Below are 24724 nucleotides of genomic sequence, written 5' to 3'. Positions count from 1 at the left end.
CTCCTACTGCAGGTGGTTGTCCACAGAGGAGCCAGGGGGACAAGGGGCAGTCCCTGCTCCATGGGGGACCCCGTCTGTCATCACCACCATCTGGACTGGAGACCCACTTTGGCACAACACAGGACCAGATTTGGTCTCCTCTTTCCCAGTGGTGGCTAATGTGCCAAGACAGTTTAGACATGGAACAGGCAATGGACAGTCTCAAAGCAGTCCTGGAACGCCTGTGGGTTAATTAGGTACAAATAAACTATAGACTATTGCATTTCATTTGAAGTTTGATGTGTAATGTTTAATGTGTAAGGAGTGATGATGCAACTTTAGTTTAGGCCTATAGTCATAGTGTTTCTGCTTAGAAAATGAAAAGTATTATTTTGGTTAGAAATAGCCTTAAAACTAACGCAGTGACAGGGACAAACATTACAGAGCTCTATGTATATATATAAAGTCCTTAAGCAGGTGTTCAGAAAAGTAGGCTAAATAGCTCTCAAGTGTAGGCTATTAATTTGCATTTTTTAAAGTTTAAAGTTGATATACGTTTGTCTACTGATCAATAGAGATAAATACTATTGAAATCATGTGACACGTCTTCGGAATTAAGCTACATGATGTGGATGTCTCCTTTAAAAAAATGTTTGGCAGACTTTTCCCCCGACCAATAAACATGTTACAGTGTTATATCCAGTAGAAGAAGCATTGTCATTTAGAATTCCGTGTCAAACATTCCGTTTAAGTAGCCGAGGCTAACCTAGTACTAATTCCCACATTTTACCAAATTCCCCACAAGCAAAGTCGGTCTCACACCTACCTTTCTTGTGCGCTGTCAGTGTCACGCAGCAGCCCATGCAGAACAAGGCAGCAATAACTATTCCAGATTCAGGTCGCATTGTTTCCAAAATGTGTTATATTCAATGAAATTAGAGAAGAAATGTATCCATAGTCTTGGGCGAACCCCTTTATGTGATGTATCTACCCCCACTTTACGTCCAGGGGAGGTAAGAGGTGTCGTCTATTTGGGTGGGACTTCGTTGAACTGGCTCTCTCTCTTTTCCCGGTGATTGGTCCTCTTCCGTCTCTAGTATCGCAGTCAGAGCAACTTTCAATTGTTTTGACGTCATTTGGAAGGAGTATAGTTCGAAAGCAAAGCAGTCAAGTGCAAAGTTATATCAAGCATGGTCTTTCACAAGCATAGGCCATTGGATACGTTATCTCAAATAGGTCTATCCCTGGCTGAAATAAAATTGTATAAGGTTGATATGTTCATATTGCAAGTAGGATACATGCCTAGGATTCTTATTGCAAGCTATTGTCTAAACAGGGGTGTATTCAACCTAGGGTTTTGAATTACATAGGCTACCTACAGTAGAAAAGAGGATAATATCTTCTTTCTATTTTCAACTTTATTTCTCAACTCCTAATATTGCGAAAATTGCACTCATTAGAGATAATTACACTCACTGAAGCAGAGTATGTGAGCTCCCACTCAACGCTCCGTCTTTCCACCTCCTTTCCCCACTCCACTAAAAACCGCTTTGAGTGCTCATAGAAAAAAATGAACTGCTGCTCCAAATTCGTTCCATTAATTTTTTGTTTAAGAGATCATATAACAAACACCCCTTCTACCTTTGTGTCTATGTAACATTTGGTTTGGAAGTAGTTTATCCGTAAGAAACGTAAACATTTCAACATGTCATAGGCTATTAAACAAGGACCACCTACCTGATGATATGTGGCCACTGTGTTTAAAAACAACTTGCTTTTTGTCTAATATATTGATGATCAGACAATTCAGTTGTAACTGGCTCTGTTGCACTAAGGGGCGCAATGCCCTACACAAATCTAAGCGGGCACAAAGTATGTGAAAATGGCAGCGGGGTGGGCCGGAGGGGGGATATGCCCCCATCTGGAAGTTGGAGAATTTAGCACTTTTCAAACACCTGAAACTGCTTTTTCCTGCAAAAATTGTGCTTTTTTTGGGCATATCCAAGCATACCTCTTGAGCTGTCTGTATCCTCCTGACTCGCGGTTCTTTTTTTAAAGAAACTAGATATGCTTCTCTGCATCTCTGCTAAAATCTGGGTAAAATATTTAAAGGAATGTGAGTCTTATTCAGTACATTTAGCAATTGCTTTCATTTCTGAAGTCTACCAACCTAGCTACTCTAACTTGACTGATAGCCTGAACATGCTTGCTAGCTAGTTATAAAGTTGGGAGATTGGGAAACTGGCTTAGCTAAAGCCAACTTCACAAAAATTGCTACAGATGTAGGATCTTAATTTGATTGCCCAGTTGCAGGAGAACTTTCCTGCAATACAGGACTTTTTAAACTTGTAGTGTATTTGAGGTTTAAAAAGGCTTCTGAAGTTTGTAATTTCCACATTCAAATGACAGACTATTTTCCCTTACGAAAAATGTATCAACCCCTACAAAAATATCAATTAATTTGATTCCAAATAATAATTCACATTTCCATCTGTAGGTGGTTAGTAGTATAGGGTTTTGGGTTTTCGGGAAAATTTGACCAGGAAGATTTTAATTTTCCAGACATTTGAAAAGTTTACTGGACATCCCTCAAATCCGACTTGGCGCAGTCAGCGCCATCAATAAATGAGTGACGTTGACCAAATGAGACACATTTACATGTCCTTAAAAACAGCCTATAAGAAACTACAAAAATACTATTCCTTGTGTTTTGATGTGTAGTATACGCAAAACTTTATAGTCAATTATTTTTTAAATTGTTTTTCTAAAACAATATTCGTCCACCTCACGGTTCAGCTGTCGGTGATTTGAGCACTAAATGCATGAGGGCATTGCATGCAAAGGCCTAAAGGCTTTGGAGTCCACTGTATGATATTCATGTAAAAAAAAAAATATATATATATATATATATATAAAAGGAAGAGAAGATTAGGCCCAGCTGCAGAGAGAAATCGAGAGAGATAGAGATATGCCAGTGGCATGCCATGACACCAACATACATTTCTTTATGTTAGATGGCTACTGCGTCTGCTATGCGGATATAGCCGTACAGGAGGCTAATTTGTAACTTATCTGAATATTTTGGATAACGATAAGCATTATTTTGTTATATTATAGGATTAACTCTGGTAGGCCTGAAACATTCTTTCTCACCTCAAGTTCATCTGTCAGTTGGAGCACCAGTGAGCACAGCCGTCAAAGGCCTGCAGTAGCTAAATCTTAATAATATCCCCACCACACCACACCATTCTAAACTTTATTAGGGTAATATCAGATGTAAGTCAAGCCATTGTTTATTAGAGAAATATGAGAAGGCTGTTATACTGAGGGAAACAGCATCACAGTTGGAACTGAATTTGGCCAAAGAAAATGGCTAAATAGAATTAAACAAAACCCTTACGATCTGGTTTAAACCTTGCCAAACGTTTTGAACAGGCTATGTTGCATTAATTACCAACAAAGGCTAGTGCCTACTGTACTTAACAAATGACAGCAATAGGCTAATGTTATTTATTTTACGACAGGCCTACTTATACAAAAGTATGTGGACACCCCTTCAAATTAGTGGATTCGGCTATTTTAGCCACACTCGTTGCTGACAGGTGTATAAAATAGAGCACACAGCCATTCAATCTCCATAGACAAACATTAGCAGTAGAATGGCCTTACTGAAGAGCTTAACATGGCATCGTCAAAGGATACCTCCATTTCAACAACTCAGATGTCTGCCTTGCTAGAGCTGCCCCGGTCTGCCCCTGTAAGTTCTGTTATTGTGAAGTGGATACGTCTAGGAGCAATAACGGCTCAGTGGCGAAGTGGTAGGCCACAACAATAGCTCAGCAGCGAAGTGGTAGTCCACACAAGTTCAGAGAATGGGACTGCCGAGTGCTGAAGCGCGTAGCACGTAAAAATTGTCTGTCCTCGGTTGCAACACTCACTACCGAGTTCCAAACTGCCTCGAGAAGCAATGTCAGCACAATAACTGTTAGTCGGGAGCTTCATAAAATGGGTTTCCATGGCCAAGCAGCCGCACACAAGCCTAAGATCACCATGTGCAATGGCAAGCATCGGCTGGAGTGGTGTAAAGCTCGCCGCCATTGGACTCTGGAGCAGCGGAAACTTGGAGTGTCTTTGGAGTGATGAATCACGCGTCACCATCTGGCAGTCCGACAGACAAATCTGGATTTGGCAGATACCTGCTCTAATGCATAGTGCCAACTGTAAAGTTTGTTGGATGATTAATGGTCTGGGGCTGTTTTTCATGGTTCGGGCTAGGACCCTTAGTTCCAATTGAAGGGCAATCTTAACACTACGGCATACATTGACATTCTAGACGATTCTGTGCTTCCAGTTTTGTGGCAACCGTTTGGGCAAGACCCTTTCCTGTTTCAGCATGAAAATTCCCCTGTGCACAAAGCGAGGTCCATACAGAAATGGTTTGTCAAGAAGAACTTGACTGGCCTGCACAGAGCCCTGACCTCAACCCCATCTAACAGCTTTGGGATTAATTGGAACGCCAACTGCGAGCCAGGCCCAATCGCCCAACATCAGTGCCCAAACTTACTAATTATTTTGTGGCTGAATGGAAGAAATTCCCTGCAGCAATGTTCCAACATCTAGTGGAAAGCCTTCCCAGAAGAGTGGAGTCTGTTATAGCAGCAAAGGGGGGGACTAACTCCATATTAAGGGCCATGATTTTGGAATGAGATTTTCGACGAGCAAGTATCCACACACACGTTTGGGCATGTCGTGCATCTGAAACTAAATACAGAATATTTTTATTTTTAAGAGGACAAATCTGGGCATGACGCCTCTGGTTGCGCTCACATTTTTACAGTCGATAGACAACTTTACAACTGTTACAAACTTAGTGTCACGGTCGTGAGAAAAGACGGACCAAGGCACAGCGGGATTTGAGTTCCACATATTCATTTAAAGTGAAACTTCTAAACAAAACAATAAACAAACACAGACTACGAACAAACAGAGCGCACATCAGCACTCAACAAAAAAATATCCCACAAAGCAGGTGGGCGAAAGGGCTTCCTACATATGATCCCCAATTAGAGACAACGAACATCAGCTGCCTCTAATTGGGAACCATACTAAGAGCACCAACATAGAAATGAAAAGACTAGAACACCCCCCTACTCACGCTCTGACCTAAACACCATAGGGGTGTGATTGTGACAGTGACCCCCCCAAAGGTGCGGACTTTCAAAACCTGAAACCAAATGGGGAGGGTAGGGTGGGTGACTAGTGTCGGTGGTGGCTCCGGTGCGGGTCGTAGCCTTCGCCCAGACCCCGGATCCGGCCATGGCGCTGGGCTGAACTCCGTGCCTGGACTGAGCATTGGTGCAGAGGAAGGCTCCGGCCTTGGAGCGGTACTGGATGCCGTGCCTGGATTGGGCATCGGCGCAGAGGCGCAAAATAATTGGGTGGCAAGGCAGCGGGGCATTGTGTGTGTGTGTTTATTTACTTGCTTATCTCGATTCTTCTAGGGTGGGTGACTAGTGTCGGTGGCGGCTCCGGTGCGGGTCGTAGCCTCCGCCCAGACCCCGGATCCGGCCATGGAGCTGGGTTGGACGCCGTGCCTGGACTGGGCACCGTCGCAGAGGAAGGCTCCGGCCTTGGAGCGGGACTGGACACCGAGCCTGGACTGGGTACCGGTGCAGATGGCACCGGACTGATGATACGCTCTTTAGCACGCCAGCGCTGTAGCCTACTCCTCGCCTCCACCTCTCTCCAGTATCCCTCATTGAATTCCTCCACCGTCTGCCATTCGGGCTCTGGCGTCATCACTGTCCTTCCTGAGTCCTCTGCGACTCCCGCAAAGAAAGGGTCTCCCATCCTTCCATGATTTCCTCCCATGTCCAAAACTCCTTTACCTTATGAACACGCTGATTGGTCCTTGCTTGGTGGGATATTCTGTCACGGTCGTGAGGAAAGACGGACCAAGGCGCAGCATGATTTGAGTTCCACATATTTATTTAAAGTGAAGCTTCTAAACAAAACAATAAACAAACACCGACCGTGAACAAACAGAGCGCACATCAGCACTCAACAAAGAACCAAGGGCTCTCTATGGTCAGAGAGTGACACTTAGACTCATCTGTTTTTATCTTTTCAAACTGCTCCTGCACTAAAAGTGCATTACCATAATTTACACAATTTCACAGTATGATTACAACCTCATAGTGTGACAAAAATGAAAAAAGTAAAACAGTCACGTTTCTGATTACAGTGGGCCTTTAACATAAAATATCAGCTGTCAAATTTAGAGTATGTTTTATCAGTGAATGTAACCGAATTAAAGGTAGACTCAGCAATATGACGTAGATGCAGAAAGTAAACAGCATGCACACGAGGCTCAACTTCTCCACTGTTTTGGTGCCATGGATCCCACGCTGTAAGAGCGTGAAGCGAACCCATACACATGTGTAGATACCGGGTGTGTGACTGTGTGAGAGTGAAGTTTTCCTTGAGTCTACCTTTAAGACATATTACAGATGGATGTTTGTTAAACAATTTGCATTGTGAAAGTAATGTAGAATTGCTTATAATATCATATATCCACAGACCACAGGTTGGCAACTACTGAAATAGGCTTTAAAAAAGCAACTGTAAGTACCAGTCGACGCAAGTGCCACTGGCTGCTGGTAAGCTTTCTTGACTTGGACATACATTTTTGCCAACACATGGCTAACCTTTGTTTAACAGCTGTTGTTAGTGAAAATGTGTTTGGCGTTACCTTGCTAGCTAATAGGCTATGTTAGAGTTTACACTTCAACTTCCAATTATAACGTGGGGATGAGGTAAAAATAATGAACAACTATTTACCAAATCTATTCATTTTAAAATGTTGATTACTTTTCCTTGTCTTTTCCTGATGTACAAGACATGTCAAAACTATTTTTTTTACAAACATATTCTAGCAACCCGCACAGACAGCTGTGTGTTTTGTGTTATGCTGTTAGTTGGTTGTGTTGTGCTTACCAGTACCCAGTGTTAGCAGTTTGATTGGCATATCAGACCCTGTGATCCGCCAATCACGGAAATAGTCAATGTCCTCTTGTTCTTTGGAAAGAAAGAAAAAAAACACACCACAACTCTGAACAATTTGTTTAAGATTCAGGTAATGGCAGGCTGATGGCACAACCACGGACAAGTATGTACACCGACCTCAATGCAGAACAGTGAATCAAAACATTCAACACAACGCTACTGAATTTAAAAAGGAAGTACATTATGGAAACATCCATCATCCGACCAGGGCATGATATCAGTTTATATATTTGTTTTTTACTCATATTTCCATTACACAATTTATATCTTCGTCCATGCAGTGGGGAGACACATAATTTAATGTTGGAACCACTCAATTTGTTATCACTAAAACTATCAATAAATCACTTTACATCAAATGCAGTTTGAGGTCTACTGTGTTGATTGGGAGTAAACATGAGAGGCCCTCACTGGCCCTTCAATGCAACATGAATGGGGGGGGAGCATTGCAAGTTAAGACCATGTTTAGCCATTGTTCTCTTTCTTACATCTGGTTTTCACAAGAGAAGGTCATGGTTGTTTTATACAGATATCTTTCATTTATTTGGTGTGGGCTACGGCCAAACAGTGTGGAGTTGGGTTAATAAACCGTGAATTCTTAAACTGAGTCCTTTTTCTGGAATTGCTCTTTCATGATCTAGCCAGATCATTACAATATGATTGAGGTCCCTGGGTTGCCGGTTTCCCTGAGTAAGAAAAGGTTGAAGACCGCTTGTCTAAGACACCACTTTGTTTGTTGCCTTAGGTTTCTTAAGGCATTTCAGCTCAAACACTGCAATGGAATGTCAGTAAACACTGTCTGATTCCATAAAAGCCTTGTTTACACCAGGTTCTAGCATACGTCCTTTTTCCAGATCTGGTCCACCATCTGATTGTGCCCCAATTTTTAGACAGGTATAGACGGTTAAAGACACATTGTGGTCTGATTGTGATCAGATCTTCCTGACCACCTCCGGAGGTAGTCAGGGAGCCATTGTACCTGGATATCAATCAAGCGTAAACAGATCTCTATGGTCAAACCATTTCAATCCTCATTATACCAGCCTCTAAAATCATTGACATGTAGCACCATTGATTTATGGCATCAATAATTGTCTTAAAATAAATAAATATTATTTTGAAAGAATATCTGGTAAATAAGCTGCATACAGGGAGGCACCAATTAATCTGGTTTCAATGCAGACACAGTGGAGGGATAAGAGACATATTTTACTACCATTTGTAGATGCAACGGCTACAATGTGATAGCCTGAGTCATGCATATGATGCATATCAAATGTCTATCACAACATAGGGTTGATGGGTCTGTTGAGCAGGTTAATGCACCACAAATGCGTGTGTGACCCTCCTACCCCAAGGCAGGCAAGATTAGTTCAATGCTCCGCTCAACTACTGTAGGCTGCCTTTACCCATCTGTATTCTATTTGCTATCAATTATTCTGATGGCAGTCTTGATATCAACCCACATAGAACCAGTCTCCAGGAAGAAACAACCTCAAACAAGTGATTGCTTGATTAGGATGGCACAAAAAAATGTATGCATCAGTCGAATAGTCAACATCCTCTTGTTCTTTGGAAAGAAATAGAAATACCACACCACAAGTCTGAACAATTTGTTTAAGATTCAGGTAATGGCAGGCTGATGGCGCAACCAAGGAACAAGTATGTACACCGCCCTCAATGCAGAATAGTGAATCAAAACATTCAACACAACGCTACTGAATCAGAAAACATATTTCCATTACACAATTTCTATCTTCGTCCATGCAGTGGGGAGAAACATAATTTAATGTTGGAACCACTCAATTTGTTATCACTAAAACTATCAATAAATCACTTTACATCAAATGCAGTTTGAGGTCTACTGTGTTGATTAGGAGTAAACATGAGAGGCCCTCACTGGCCCTTCAATGCAACATGCATTATTAAACTGTTTCGATTATACTTTTTCTAGTTTAAAAATACTTTCAACATGCACAATGAATCACTTTGCGAACAACGCATTTCTGAGTACACAAAGCTTTAAGGCACATGGGTTACCTTTTTTCTTTAAAGTACATTAGGCGACAGTGAAATAAATTAATTTGGAAGTGCATTCTTACCCACTGAGCGGAAGCATTAAGTCAAGACCCGCAGAATGAAAATCTTGACTGAAATGTCCACTTTTAACACAGTTACAACGGCATTTATCCAAGAAATGTGTGGATAACTAATTTGAATATCTCTGTCTTCCATTTTGTTTACTTGTCTTATGGTTGCTGGGAAAAGACTACAGTAAAGGAAACATAATCCCACATTGCTAAATAACAGAAACTGTCCAACCAAGATCACCTGGATCATAACGCTAACAGGTTCACCAAATGTCTTAACCAGGGTGTGCATCCAGTGGGATGACGACTGTATGAGCAACATAAATTCATTGCTCTGTCAAATGTGTTAAAATCAGAACCTGCAGTCTATGATAAGGTGAGAAAAGTTCAGTGGGAAAAGACCCCAGGTTAACTCTGACTGAGGATGTGAAGTTTGAAACGTGTTTCAGTATGCGATCTGCTTCAATATAATACACCATGCATCTTAGAGTTTGTTCTTCTTGTGGACAATGCAAAACAACATGTCCTTAAATATACAGTGCCAGTCAAAAGTTTGGACACACCTACTCATTCCTAGGTTTTTCTTAGTTTTTTATATTTTCTACACTGTAGAATAATAGTGAAGACATCAAAACTATGAAATAACACATATGGAATCATGTAGTAGGCAAACAAAGTGTTAAACAAATCAAAATATATTTTATTTTTGAGATTTTTCAAAGTAGCCACCCTTTGCCTTTGCACCGTTACTGATTACAATTTCAGATAGGTAACTAGTAACTGTAACGGATTACAATTAGAAAGTAACCTACCAACCCTGTGTATCCACACCTACATTTATACTCTTTATTTTTACAATAATAAGGAGATTCACATGCAGGGACTCTGACACGCTGGCACTGGCACATGTCCACCAAAGTTATTATAGATTTGTGTTTATATTTGTTTCTATGACTTTTTCCATTTTTTTTTAATTCAGCTAACTTTCAGTCAGTCTTCAAACCTGATTTTGTCACATAGCTAGCAGAGAGCAGATGTTTCGGGAAAACCGGATTTATTCGGTTGAAAAATGGTCACGCCAAAATAGACAGGCGAAAAAGGCCGACCCAAAACAGGACACCAAACAGTCCGGAAAAATGCACAAACAATAACCATCCATGACAAAACAGAGAACAAGCCGGCACAAAAGCAGGAGGGCATAAACGGCTTAAATATCCCTGCAATAACCCCCAAACAAGAAACAGGTGAAACCAATACAGACATAACCAACAGAAAAAGGGAATCGGTGGCAGCTAGTGGACCGGTGACAACGACCGCAGAGCGCAGCCCGAACAGGAAGTGGAGCCACATTTGTTGGAAGTCGTGACAGATTTGGCAGGTTTTTATTTAGTTTAAACCCCTAGAGTCTATTGACACCCAGGTACGTTAATCTAAGTAACATAATAAAACAACATTTAAAAAATCCTTCAGTTTAAAATACAGCCGTGGCCCAAAGTTTTGAGAATGACACAAATATTAATTTTCACAAAGTCTGCTGCCTCAGTTTGTATGATGGCAATTTGCATATACTCCAGAATATTATGAAGAGTGATCAGATGAATTGCAATTAATTGCAAAGTCCCTCTATGCCATTCAAATGAATTGAAACCAAAAAAAGAAATGCCACTGCATTTCAGCCTTGCCACAAAAGGACCAGCTGACATCATGTCAGGGATTCTCTCGTTAGCACAGGTGTGAGTGTTGATGAGGACAAGGCTGGAGATCACTCTGTCATGCTGATTGAGTTCGAATAACAGACTGGAAGCTTGGAATCATTGTTCTTTCTCTGTCAACCATGGTTACCTGCAAGGAAACACGTGCTGTCATCATTGCTTTGCACAAAACGGCTTCACAGGCAAGGATATTGCTGCCAGTAAGATTGCATCTAAATCAACCATTTATCGGATCATCAAGAACTTCAAGGAGAGTAGTTCAATTGTTGTGAAGAAGGCTTCAGGGCGCTCAAGAAAGTCCAGCAAGCGCCAGGACCATCTCCTAAAGTTGATTCAGCTGCGGGATCGGGGCACCACCAGTACAGAGCTTGCTCAGGAATGGCAGCAGGCAGGTGTGAGTGCATCTGCACGCACAGTGAGGTGAAGACTTTTGGAGATGGCCTAGTGTCAAGGGGGGCAGCAAAGAAGCCACTTCTCTCCAGGAAAAACATCAGGGACAGACTGATATTCTGCAAAAGGTACAGGGATTGGACTGCTGAGGACTGGGTTAAAGTCATTTTCTCTGATGAATCCCCTTTCCAATTGTTTGGGGCATCCAGAAAAAAAGCTTGTCCGGAGAAGACAAGGTGAGCGCCTCCATCAGTCCTGTGTCATGCCAACAGTAAAGCATCCTGAGACCATTCATGTGCTGGGTTGCTTCTCAGCCAAGGGGGTGGGCTCACTCACAATTTTGCCTAAGAACACAGCCATGAATAAAGAATGGTACCAACACATCCTCTGAGAACAACTTCTCCCAACCACCCAGGAACAGTTTGGTGACGAACTATGCCTTTTCCAGCATGATGGAGCACCTTGCTATAAGTCAAAAGTGATAACTAAGTGGCTCGGGGAACAAAACATTGATATTTTGGGTCCATAGCCAGGAAACTCCCCAGGCCTAACTCCCATTGAGAACTTTTGGTCAATCCTCAAGAGGCGGGTGGACAAACAAAACCCCACAAATTCTGACAAACTCCAAGCATTGATTATGCAAGAATGGGCTTCCATCAGTCAGGATGTGGCCCAGAAGTTAATTGACAGCATGCAAGAGCGAATTGCAGAGGTCTTGAAAAAGAAGGGTCAACACTGCAAATATTGACTCTTTGCATCAATTTCATGTAATTGTCAATAAAAGCCTTTGACACTCATGAAATGCTTGTAATTATACTTCAGTATTCCATAGTAACATCTGACAAAAATATCTAAAGACACTGAAGCAGCAAACTTTGTGGAAATGAATGTTGATGTCATTCTCAACACTTTTTGGCCACGACTGTAGATATCTGTTTTTTTGTATGGGTTGTGTCTCAATCCACCACATCCATCTATGTCGCCCTTCCGCCTCTGCGGTGGGAAGTGACAGTGCTCCATGGCTATTTGTCAGACCAGGAAACATCCCGAAAATCGGTCTTCTCACGAAAACCTCTAGCATCCGAACAGTTTGGCCTACAAAATAGTATGACTACTCTACAGAAAGGGGAGACTCACGAACACGATGAACTCATCTATAGGTAACCCATACATATTCATGGAAGTATGGAGGTAGTGTTTTGTGCTCACAGAAAAAGGGGTTAAAAATATAAAAAATATGAATTTATTTCCAGAGATTATTTATTTCAAAACCTCATTCCTTATGATTAATCTTTTTACTGTCTTTTTTTTGTTGCCATTTATGAATGTGATATTCAATGCGTCTCTGTGAGCTATAGTAGTAAAGGCCAAATTAAATATTTTATCAAACATTTTTTAAATAAAAAAAATGGATATACCTAAAAGGGTCCTAAAATTCTAAACCAAATAGCTAAATGGTCCATGGTATGACCTTCTGAGAACAATTACGCTTAGAATTTCGGAGGTTTACAAAACCGTATTGCATGCAGTGATTATTCACGGTTAGACAGACCGTCTGAAAAGTTGTACACTTCGGCCTTGCTGTGGTCAGTTGTTCAAATGAACAACCTATAGCTAAGGTTAGGTTTAAGATATAAAGTAAATCTCAATGCCACTTGAATATAAAAGGAATATCGTGAAGATTGGGTATAAAAAAATACGGAGGAAAGAAACTCTCTTGTGCCCATGTTTACACCAATCCAATGCTTTAGTAGTACATGTTAAAATCTTATTTTCCCTAACCCCTAAACCTAACCCCAACCGTAATCCATACCTTAACCCTAACCCATAACCCTAAACCTACCCACTAAACCCTTACCCTAATCCTAATTCTAACCCTAACTCTAATTCTAACCCTAATCCTAACCCCTAAACTAAAATAGTCTTTGTTCTCATGTGGATGTGGAAAATGTGGGAGAATGGGAGAATTTTCATTGTTTCCCCACAAAGATAGAAGAACCAACCAACCCCCCCCCAATCAACCCACACACACACACACACACAATAAAACCTGTGCATAAAACATTTATGTTGAGACCCCTCAGTGAGATTCGATCATGCATGAAGCACATTCTGCTCAGCAAGTGGGAAAAGTGCCATCAGAGGAGAATAAGGAATGAGGGCAAAGAGGTGACCACACACTTTCTCTCATATTCAATCCACTTTTTTTAAAGCCCAATTCAATTAACCTGCTTTCGCCTGCCTCTCGCAACTTGCATTTACTGCAAAAGCACAGTCCAGCTTTAAGCACTGATTGCCCTCCCCCTCTCGCTAGCAAAGATTTATGATTTAACCAAATCTCCAGAATTAAGCAAACTGATTTAGGCAAAGCCACCAGTCATCCTTTTTTTTGGCAGGCCATTGCATATGCCATAGAGACAGAACAAAGTTGTAGACATATTTGACATATATTAGTATTAAATTGAATATCTGTAAGTGGATGGAACTGACCTCAACACTTGAATGTTGTGCATTAATAAGTCTTCTGAGCTGTGTGTTATAGTCATTTGGAGGAGTTGTGTGTTGACAAAACTCTGAGGTCTTGGCACACAAGATGCACCGTGTCATATAAAAATTAAATAAGACGTAAAAATGTACCTATTCCATGTCTAATAATGGCTGAAGCACATGTGCAGTCAATCCCCGGCATTACCATCATAGTCAAGTCCAAACCTTCCTCTTTTTTTTACAAAGACAAAGGAACAGAGACATATACTGCAATGCTTAGAATAAACTGTGGCAGACATAAGGATGGACTAGCGCCAGGATACCCACAGTGACCAGTATGGTTTCACAGCTGTGTTATAGACGTGGTCATTTTCAAATCTGAATGCACTTGGTCAGTCTTCAGAGGGTTGTGACCATCCTTATCGAATTGAGCTCCGAATATGAACATGCTACAATCATTTTTTTGTTGCTGATAATTGTTATTGTCAATCTGAATGGTCATGTAGACCAACTGTTATGCTTGAAAGTAACTGTGGGAATCACCTTTCCTTTCCTCAAGCGGTTGAAAGCAAATTAAGTTAGGTGAGCCTTTTTGGTTATTTTTTTACAATGCTTTTTAGACCGTTTTTAGATTTGAACAACAACTGGCCTAAATAACTCTGCAGATATAGCCTACAGTCCTTGGTGCTTTCTTCAATGGAACATTCTAATGTCGATGTTTAGGCAAGGATGCACTTTTTTTTCCTCGAGAGGGCGACCAGAGTGTATCACATCCACAAATAACTAATCTGTCCCCCAAATCTACAGATCAAGCTTTTCTCTCTAATTTAATATTTTGCCACTTAGGACCAATTAGTTAATACAAGAAAGTATTTATTTAGCATTACTCTTGATATGAATCCTATTGCAAGATAACAGATACACTGATTGGTTTGGGATTTTACTTTCAATGCACTAATAAGCACGCGCAAGAAGAATCCCTACAGGCAATCACAACAGAATAACTTATCTTTCAATATTCTATCCCAAGACATTTGTTGAATGTAACTTTTTATTGACATGTTGTTGTTTTTTAAACAGAAAATGTACACATCTTTTAGTGAGTAGATGCGCATCTACATCTCTCTGTATTGACTGTGCTTTTGGTCATTCTTGTTGCTGAATTTACTTTTAGAACCATGACTGACTGAGGATTCTGTGCTGCCATCTTGTGGCAAATGATACACCTTGCTTGCACATCTTTTTTTAATGCAATGACAACAGTTACAGATTACATATAGGATACACATATCGAGCTCAACTTTATGTGATCAATGACTAACACAAACACATATCTACATAAACAATAAATGCCTATGAGAAAGGACTTTTAGCAATAGCATGTTTCTCTGTCTGAAATCACTGCATGTTGAGCATCCTGTCGAAGTAAAGTGGTGTGAACTTGTACCCAGATTCTTTGTAGAAATTGTTTTGGGATTGAACCCGGTAAAGATAGATGAGACATAAAAACATAACGTTTGGAAACATCATAAAACTGTAGTTCAATTCTGGTCTTATTGTTGTACTGATTTCAAATCATCAGTATTGGCTGCCATTGCTGCTTCATTTGTGTTAATTAGCTACCGGTCTGTTATGTGAATGGAGTGTTACAGAATTTGAAAGCTATATATTAGGTTGTGTGTGCACGCGCGCATATGCATGTGTTTGTATTCACGTGCATGTGTTTGTATTCACATGCACACGCACACAGTTCATTTTTAAGAAATCTACATTGATGTGCACCCTAAATCTGTCTGTGTACACCCAGAATGCTTTGTAATTAAATCAAGTTCAGTGTACTTATTGATCCCTTTATCATAGCAGGTTTAAGTCAGACACTGGACACCAAATCTCAGCAACAATCAGCTTCTTTGTGATGTCTATGTTACACAGGTTCAGTGTGTAATAGATGGTCTTCATCTTCTTTAGTGGTCCACTCTGGGAGGTTGGCTGCTGCTGCTGCTGTAGTGAGGGCAGTCGCATGGAACTGTTCTGTCCTCTTCATGACCTGATTAGAAGCAAGGAGAAGTGGAAGAAAGGGAGGGAGGGAGGGAGGGAGGGAGGGAAAAAAGAGGAAACAAAGTAACAAAAAAGTACATTAATTTGATGAGATCTTCTTGTATACTTTCCATTCTTTCCATTCTGTAATCCGTGCAACCGTGAAAATACATAGTGATTGACAGTATAGCAATAGTGTGGACCCAACATTTTCAATCCCTCAGTTACATACATCGTGAAAGGGTTATACAACAGACCATTTACCATTCAAAGTTCTTCAATGTGCGTGTTGACATTTGTTCTCATCTTGTCACGACCTCCTTTTTCGGACGGCGGCAGGTCTTCTAGCCACCATCGATCCACTTTTCATAGTTACGCTCCACTAGGCTGAGCTTCTTCGAGAAGAAAGCACAGGGGCACAGTTTAGGTGGCGTACACGAGTGCTGTGAGAGCACAGCTCCTATCCCAGCCATGGACGTGTCCACCTCCACTATGAATGCCAAAGAGGGACCCGGATGGGCCAGCCCTGTCCGCCTCAGCCGACCAATGCAACCTCACAGGACCCCCCTTCAGCAGTGAGGTAATGGGAGCAGCAACCTGGTCAAAACCCAGATAAATCTCCAGTAGTAATTGGCAAACCCTAAAAATCGCTGCATCTCCTTTACCGTGGTGGGAGTCAATGGTGGGAGTCGGCCAATTACACACGGCTGCAATGCGGTCACTCTCCATCTCCACCCCTGATGTGGAAATGTGATACCCTAGGAAGGAGATGGCCTGCTGAATGAGCAGGCATTTCTCAGCCTTGACGTACAAGTCATGCTCCAACAGTCGTCCAAGTACCCTGCGCACCAAGGACACATGCTCAGCACGTGTAGCGGAGTATATCAGAATGTCATCGATATAGACCACTACACCCTGCCCGTGCAGGTCCCTCAAAAACTCATCTACAAAACTGATGGAGCATTCATCAACCCGTACGGCATGATGAGGTACTCATAATGCCCTGTGGTGGTACTAAACGCTGTCTTCCACTCGTCTCCCTCCCGGATACGCACCAGGTAATATGCACTCCTGAGATCCAGTTTCGTGAAGAATCGCGCCCCATGCATTGACTCTATTGCCGTGGCGATAAGAGGTAGCTGGTAACTGTACCTCACTGTGATTTGGTTGAGACCTCTATAGTCAATGCACGGACATAAACCTCCATCCTTCTTCTTCACAAAAAAAGAAACTTGAGGAGGCGGGTGAAGTAGAGTGCCGAATGTACCCCTGACATAGGGATTCAGAGACATATGTATCCATAGCCACCGTCTCCGCTTGCGACAGGGGATACACGTGACTCCTGGGAAGCGCAGCGTCTGCCAGGAGATTTATCGCACAATCCCCCCATCGATGAGGTGGTAATTGAGTCACCTTCTGAGCCAAATCGGCATATTCTGGGGGGATGCGCATGGTGGAGACCTGGTCTGGACTTTCCACTGTGGTAGCACCGACGGCAACCCCTACACACCTCCCCGAGCACTCTCGTTATGATGAGCCAACCAGGGAAGGCCTAGTACCACAGGAAACGCAGGAGAGTCAATGAGGAAGAGGCTGATTATCTCCTCGTGATCCCCTGTCACGCCTTGGTCATTGTATTTTGTGTTTTTGGTATATGTTTGGGTAGGCCAGGGTGTGACATGGGTTTATATGTTGTGTTTCGTATTGGGGTTTGTATTAATTGGGATTGTGTATGATTAGGGGTGTGTCTAGTTAGGCTTGGCTGCCTGAAGCGATTCTCAATCAGAGTCAGGTGATTCTCGTTGTCTCGGATTGGGAACCGTATTTAGGTAGCCTGAGTTCGCGTTGTATTTCGTGGGTGTTTGTTCCTGTCTCTGTGTTGTAGTCACCAGATAGGCTGTAATTAGTTTCACGTTTCGTTTGTTGTTTTCTTATATCAGTTATTTCATGTACCGTTTTCATTCATTAAAGTCATGAGTAACCTACACGCTGCATTTCGGTCTGACTCTCTTCTTACAACAGAGGAAGTCATTACAGAAACACCCACCACTCACAGACCGAGCAGCGTGTGAACTGGCAGGATCTAAAGGAGGACGTTATGGACAGCAGAAGCATGGATTATACGACGTGGGAAGAAATCGACAGGTGGGCGGCCGACCCAGAGCGAGTGCAGGAGCCCGCCTGGGATTCCCTACAGCAATGCGAAGAGGGCTATAGACGAAAAGGAAAGCACGGCGACACGGCGACACGGTTGGAAACCGGAAAGTCACCCCAAAAAATGTATTGGGGGGGGGCTTAGGGAGAGTATGGCTGAGTCAGGAGATAGACCTGAGCCAACTCTCCTTGTTCATCGTGAGGAGCCAAGGAGGAGACCAGAACCAGAGCCAGTGTTAGAGGTGAGCGAAGCAGAGACTGTGAAGGAGTTAATGGGGAAAGTGGAGTGGAGAGTAATGAGGGAGTTGCTAGCTTGGTGCTATAGATATAATATTCGTCCGACGGATCGTGTCGGGGATTTGATAGCGCCTGAGTTAGAGCTCTATACTCAACCTGAGGTGCGTGTTAGTCAGCTGGTGAAATTGGTGCCAGCCTCACGTACCAGGCCTCCTGTGCACATCCCTAGCCTTGCACGTCCTGTGCCTACACTGCTCTCAAGATCTCCAGTACGCCTTCACGGTCTAGCCCATCCTGTGCCACCTCTACACACCAGTCCTCCGGTAGCAGCTCCCCGCACCAGGCTTCCTGTGCGTGTCCTAGCGCCAGTACCACCAGTTCCAGCACCACGCACCAGGCCTCCAGTGCGCCTCGCCTGTTCAGCGCAGCCAGCGCTTTTCTCCTCTCCTGCGCTGTTGGAGTCTCCCGCCTGTTTAGCGCAGCCAGAGCCTTTCTCCTCTCCTGCCCTGCCGGAGTCTCCTGTCTGTCCAGCGCCGCCAGTGCTCCCAGTCTGCCCAGCTCCGCCAGTGCTCCCAGTCTGCCCAGCTCCGCCAGTGCTCCCAGTCTGCCCAGCGCCGCCAGTGCTCCCAGTCAGCCCAGCGCTGCCCGACAACCAGTCTCTTCCAGATCTGCCCGACAACCAGTCTCTTCCAGATCTGCCCGACAACCAGTCTCTTCCAGATCTGCCCGACAACCAGTCTCTTCCAGATCTGCCCGACAACCAGTCTCTTCCAGATCTGCCCGACAACCAGTCTCTTCCAGATCTGCACGACAACCAGTCTCTTCCAGATCTGCCCGACAACCAGTCTCTTCCAGATCTGCCTGACAACCGGTCTCTTCCAGATCTGCTCGACAACCAGTCTCTTCCAGATCTGCCAGCCAGCCAGGATTTACCGGAGCCTACTACCTGCCTGAGCTTCATCTCAGTACTGGGCTTCCTCTCAGTACTGGGCTTCCTCTCAGTACTGGGCTTCCCTTCAGTACCGGGCTTCCCCTCAGTACCGGGCTTCCCCTCAGTCCCGGGCTGCTTCGGTCCCGAGCTGCCCCTCTGTCCCGGGCTGTCCCTCTGTCCCGAGATGCCCCTCTGTCCTGAGCTGCCCTTCTGTCCCGAGCTGCCCCTCAGTCCCGGGCTGCCCCTCTGTCCTGAGCTGCCCCTCTGTCCCGAGCTGCCCCTCTGTCCCGAGCTGCCCCTCAGTTATGTGGGGATCTGGGTGAGGACTATTAGGCCATGGTCGGCGGAGAAGGTGGATGATCCCAGGACGCGAAGGGGAGGAACTAGGACATTAATGGAGTGGGGTCCACGTCCGGAGCCAGAACCGCCACCATGGACTGACGCCCACCCGGACCCTCCCTATGCTCTCGAGGTGCGTCCGGGAGTCCGCACCTTAAGGGGGGGGGGGGTTCTGTCACGCCTTGGTCATTGTATTTTGTGTTTTTGGTATATGTTTGGGTAGGCCAGGGTGTGACATGGGTTTATATGTTGTGTTTCGTATTGGGGTTTGTATTAATTGGGACTGTGTATGATTAGGGGTGTGTCTAGTTAGGCTTGGCTGCCTGAAGCGATTCTCAATCAGAGTCAGGTGATTCTCGTTGTCTCGGATTGGGAACCGTATTTAGGTAGCCTGAGTTCGCGTTGTATTTCGTGGGTGTTTGTTCCTGTCTCTGTGTTGTAGTCACCAGATAGGCTGTAATTAGTTTCACGTTTCGTTTGTTGTTTTCTTATATCAGTTATTTCATGTACCGTTTTCATTCATTAAAGTCATGAGTAACCTACACGCTGCATTTCAGTCTGACTCTCTTCTTACAACAGACGAACGTCGTTACACCCCCTGTGTCACCATGGCAATGGAGATTGTGGCCTCCCTGATAGCCCGGACTCTAATGGTCGACTATCCAGAGCGTGTACCGGGAAAGGTCTAACTACAGGAAAAATGGGGATCCCTAAACTAATGGCTAACGCTCTGTCGATAAAATTCCCAGCTGTGCCTGAATCGACAAGCGCCTTATGCTGGGAATGTAGGGAAAACTCAGGGAAACAAACAGATATAAACAGTTGGTCAACAGAGGACTCTGGATGAGTGTGGTGCAAACTCACCTGGGGTGACGCCAGAGTGCCCTGCCTGCCATTTACACTAACAGGGGGACCGACACTGCACCGACCGGCGCTGTGCCCTCTGCGGCCACAGATGGAATAGAACTTCCGCACTCAACAACCCGGTCGCATTCCGCTTCGCTCCACAGGTAGTATCATGTAATGTAAAATGTAGTATCACATTTTCATTTCATTTCATTACAGCACAACGGTTTGATTTGTTTGATCGTAGCTAGCTACATAGCTAGCTACATAGCCGTCTGTGTATCAAAGATAATTGTGTAGTCTAGAGCGATTTTCTAGGTTAGCTAGCCAGCTATTGTCGTTCTTTTAACGCAACGTAACGTAATCAACACTGCTAGCTAGCCAGCTAGCCCCCGAATAGCAGCACTGTAGAAACTATTACACTCAACGGAACGACTTGATTAGTGTAGTGTCAACAACGCAGCCACTGCCAGCTAGCCTACAAAGTCAACAACGCAGCCACTGCCAGCTAGCCTACTTCAGCAGTACTGTATCATTTTAATCATTTTAGTCAATAAGATTCTTGCTACGTAAGCTTAACGTTCTGAACATTCGAGACGTGTAGTCCACTTGTCATTCAATCTCCTTGCATTAGCGTAGCCTCTTCTGTAGCCTGTCAACTATGTGTCTGTCTATCCCTGTTCTCTCCTCTCTGCACAGACCATACAAACGCTCCACACCGCGTGGCCGCGGCCACCCTAATCTGGTGGTCCCAGCGCGCACGACCCACGTGGAGTTCCAGGTCTCCGGTAGCCTCTGGAACTGCCGATCTGCGGCCAACAAGGCAGAGTTCATCTCAGCCTATGCCTCCCTCCAGTCCCTCGACTTCTTGGCACTGACGGAAACATGGATCACCACAGATAACACTGCTACTCCTACTGCTCTCTCTTCGTCCACCCACGTGTTCTCGCACACCCCGAGAGCGTCTAGTCAGCGGGGTGGTGGCACCGGGATCCTCATCTCTCCCAAGTGGTCATTCTCTCTTTCTCCCCTTACCCATCTGTCTATCGCCTCCTTTGAATTTCATGCTGTCACAGTTACCAGCCCTTTCAAGCTTAACATCCTTATCATTTATCGCCCTCCAGGTCCCCTCGGAGAGTTCATCAATGAGCTTGATGCCTTGATAAGCTCCTTTCCTGAGGACGGCTCACCTCTCACAGTTCTGGGCGACTTTAACCTCCCCACGTCTACCTTTGACTCATTCCTCTCTGCCTCCTTCTTTCCACTCCTCTCCTCTTTGACCTCACCCTCTCACCTTCCCCCCTACTCACAAGGCAGGCAATACGCTCGACCTCATCTTTACTAGATGCTGTTCTTCCACTAACCTCATTGCAACTCCCCTCCAAGTCTCCGACCACTACCTTGTATCCTTTTCCCTCTCGCTCTCATCCAACACTTCCCACACTGCCCCTACTCGGATGGTATCGCGCCGTCCCAACCTTCGCTCTCTCTCCCCCGCTACTCTCTCCTCTTCCATCCTATCATCTCTTCCCTCTGCTCAAACCTTCTCCAACCTATCTCCTGATTCTGCCTCCTCAACCCTCCTCTCCTCCCTTTCTGCATCCTTTGACTCTATGTCCGCTATCCTCCAGGCCGGCTCGGTCCTCCCCTCCTGCTCCATGGCTCGACGACTCATTGCGAGCTCACAGAACAGGGCTCCGGGCAGCCGAGCGGAAATGGAGGAAAACTTCGCCTCCCTGCGGACCTGGCATCCTTTCACTCCCTCCTCTCTACATTTTCCTCCTCTGTCTCTGCTGCTAAAGCCACTTTCTACCACTCTAAATTCCAAGCATCTGCCTCTAACCCTAGGAAGCTCTTTGCCACCTTCTCCTCCCTCCTGAATCCTCCTCCCCTCCCCCTCCTCCCTCTCTGCAGATGACTTCGTCAACCATTTTGAAAAGAAGGTCGACGACATCCGATCCTCGTTTGCTAAGTCAAACGACACCGCTGGTTCTGCTCACACTGCCCTACCCTGTGCTCTGACCTCTTTCTCCCTCTCTCTCCAGATGAAATCTCGCGTCTTGTGACGGCCGGCCGCCCAACAACCTGCCCGCTCGACCCTATCCCCTCCTCTCTTCTCCAGACCATTTCCGGAGACCTTCTCCCTTACCTCACCTCGCTCATCAACTCATCCCTGACCGCTGGCTACGTCCCTTCCGTCTTCAAGAGAGCGAGAGTTGCACCCCTTCTGAAAAAACCTACACTCGATCCCTCCGATGTCAACAACTACAGACCAGTATCCCTTCTTTCTTTTCTCTCCAAAACTCTTGAACGTGCCGTCCTTGGCCAGCTCTCCCGCTATCTCTCTCAGAATGACCCTCTTGATCCAAATCAGTCAGGTTTCAAGACTAGTCATTCAACTGAGACTGCTCTTCTCTGTATCACGGAGGCGCTCCGCACTGCTAAAGCTAACTCTCTCTCCTCTGCTCTCATCCTTCTAGACCTATCGGCTGCCTTCGATACTGTGAACCATCAGATCCTCCTCTCCACCCTCTCCGAGTTGGGCATCTCCGGCGTGGCCCACGCTTGGATTGCGTCCTACCTGACAGGTCGCTCCTACCAGGTGGCGTGGCGAGAATCTGTCTCCTCACCACGCGCTCTCACCACTGGTGTCCCCCAGGGCTCTGTTCTAGGCCCTCTCCTATTCTCGCTATACACCAAGTCACTTGGCTCTGTCATAACCTCACATGGTCTCTCCTATCATTGCTATGCAGACGACACACAATTAATCTTCTCCTTTCCCCCTTCTGATGACCAGGTGGCGAATCGCATCTCTGCATGTCTGGCAGACATATCAGTGTGGATGACGGATCACCACCTCAAGCTGAACCTCGGCAAGACGGAGCTGCTCTTCCTCCCGGGGAAGGACTGCCCGTTCCATGATCTCGCCATCACGGTTGACAACTCCATTGTGTCCTCCTTCCAGAGCGCTAAGAACCTTGGCGTGATCCTGGACAACACCCTGTCGTTCTCAACTAACATCAAGGCGGTGGCCCGTTCCTGTAGGTTCATGCTCTACAACATCCGCAGAGTACGACCCTGCCTCACACAGGAAGCGGCGCAGGTCCTAATCCAGGCACTTGTCATCTCCCGTCTGGATTACTGCAACTCGCTGTTGGCTGGGCTCCCTGCCTGTGCCATTAAACCCCTACAACTCATCCAGAACGCCGCAGCCCGTCTGGTGTTCAACCTTCCCAAGTTCTCTCACGTCACCCCGCTCCTCCGCTCTCTCCACTGGCTTCCAGTTGAAGCTCGCATCCGCTACAAGACCATGGTGCTTGCCTATGGAGCTGTGAGGGAACGGCACCTCAGTACCTCCAGGCTCTGATCAGGCCCTACACCCAAACAAGGGCACTGCGTTCATCCACCTCTGGCCTGCTCGCCTCCCTACCACTGAGGAAGTACAGTTCCCGCTCAGCCCAGTCAAAACTGTTCGCTGCTCTGGCCCCCAATGGTGGAACAAACTCCCTCACGACGCCAGGACAGCGGAGTCAATCACCACCTTCCGGAGACACCTGAAACCCCACCTCTTTAAGGAATACCTAGGATAGGATAAAGTAATCCTTCTCACCCCCCCCCCCCTTAAAAGATTTAGATGCACTATTGTAAAGTGGCTGTTCCACTGGATGTCATAAGGTGAATGCACCAATTTGTAAGTCGCTCTGGATAAGAGCGTCTGCTAAATGACTTAAATGTAAATGTAAATGTAATGGTGCATGTGATGGCTCCTTCTCCAGCCTCCCTACACGCAGCCCCTCCCAACTCCATGGGCACCGGAGTGGGGGTGCTGGAAGATGGCAGCTTATCCAACCGGATTGACAAATCCACCAGTGGTCAAAGGAGATGGTGGCATCCCTGCAGGCCAGCTCACGTCGGACGTCCTCTTGCAGGCTGCAACAATAGTGATCGATGAGGACACTGTCATTCCAGCCTGCTCCGGCGGCCAAGGTCCGGAATTCCAGTGCGAATTCCTGGGCTCCCCTGCCTTAAATGGAAGAGCCTTTCTCCCGCCACTCTACCTTCGGGCGGATGGTCAAAGATGGCCCTGAAGCGATGGGTGAATTCCTCGAAGTGGTCCAACGCCGTGTCTCCTTCTCTCCACATGACGTTTGCCCAATCCAGCGTTCTTCCTCTGAGGCAGGAGAGGAGGGCAGCCACTCTCTCCCTTCCCGAGGGAGCTAGGTACACAGTGGACAGTTAGAGGTCCAGTTGTAACAGGAATCCCTGGCACTGTGCTGCTGTCCCGTCATATTCCCTGGGAAAGGAGAGACGTATCCCACAGGGACTGGCTCCGGACGGGACAGGAGGAGGAAACCCTGGTTGTGCTTGTCGAGGCACTGGAGAGACTTCCTGTCTCTCCCAGGGGTCCATGGTTTGAACAACGCGATCCATCATGGCACCAAGATGATTTAATACTG

At 45.3% G+C, this 24724-nt stretch overlaps 1 protein-coding gene across 1 annotated transcript in view; it reads right to left on the bottom strand.

The window, feature by feature from the left end:
- LOC118370654 (melanoma receptor tyrosine-protein kinase-like) overlaps positions 1–1077 on the bottom strand; it is a 49992-nt gene extending 48915 nt beyond the window's left edge. Inside the window, exon 1 of the mRNA XM_035755722.2 lies at positions 806–1077. Coding sequence (XP_035611615.1) covers positions 806–884 — 79 coding nt within the window. The 5' untranslated portion in view covers positions 885–1077. The remainder of the gene's footprint in view (positions 1–805) is intronic.
- Between the last annotated feature and the right edge of the window lie 23647 nt (positions 1078–24724).

The sequence above is a fragment of the Oncorhynchus keta genome, chromosome 4 (genome assembly GCF_023373465.1).
Source record: "Oncorhynchus keta strain PuntledgeMale-10-30-2019 chromosome 4, Oket_V2, whole genome shotgun sequence".
Lineage (NCBI taxonomy): Eukaryota > Metazoa > Chordata > Actinopteri > Salmoniformes > Salmonidae > Oncorhynchus > Oncorhynchus keta.
This window is presented reverse-complemented; position numbering and strand designations above follow the sequence as displayed.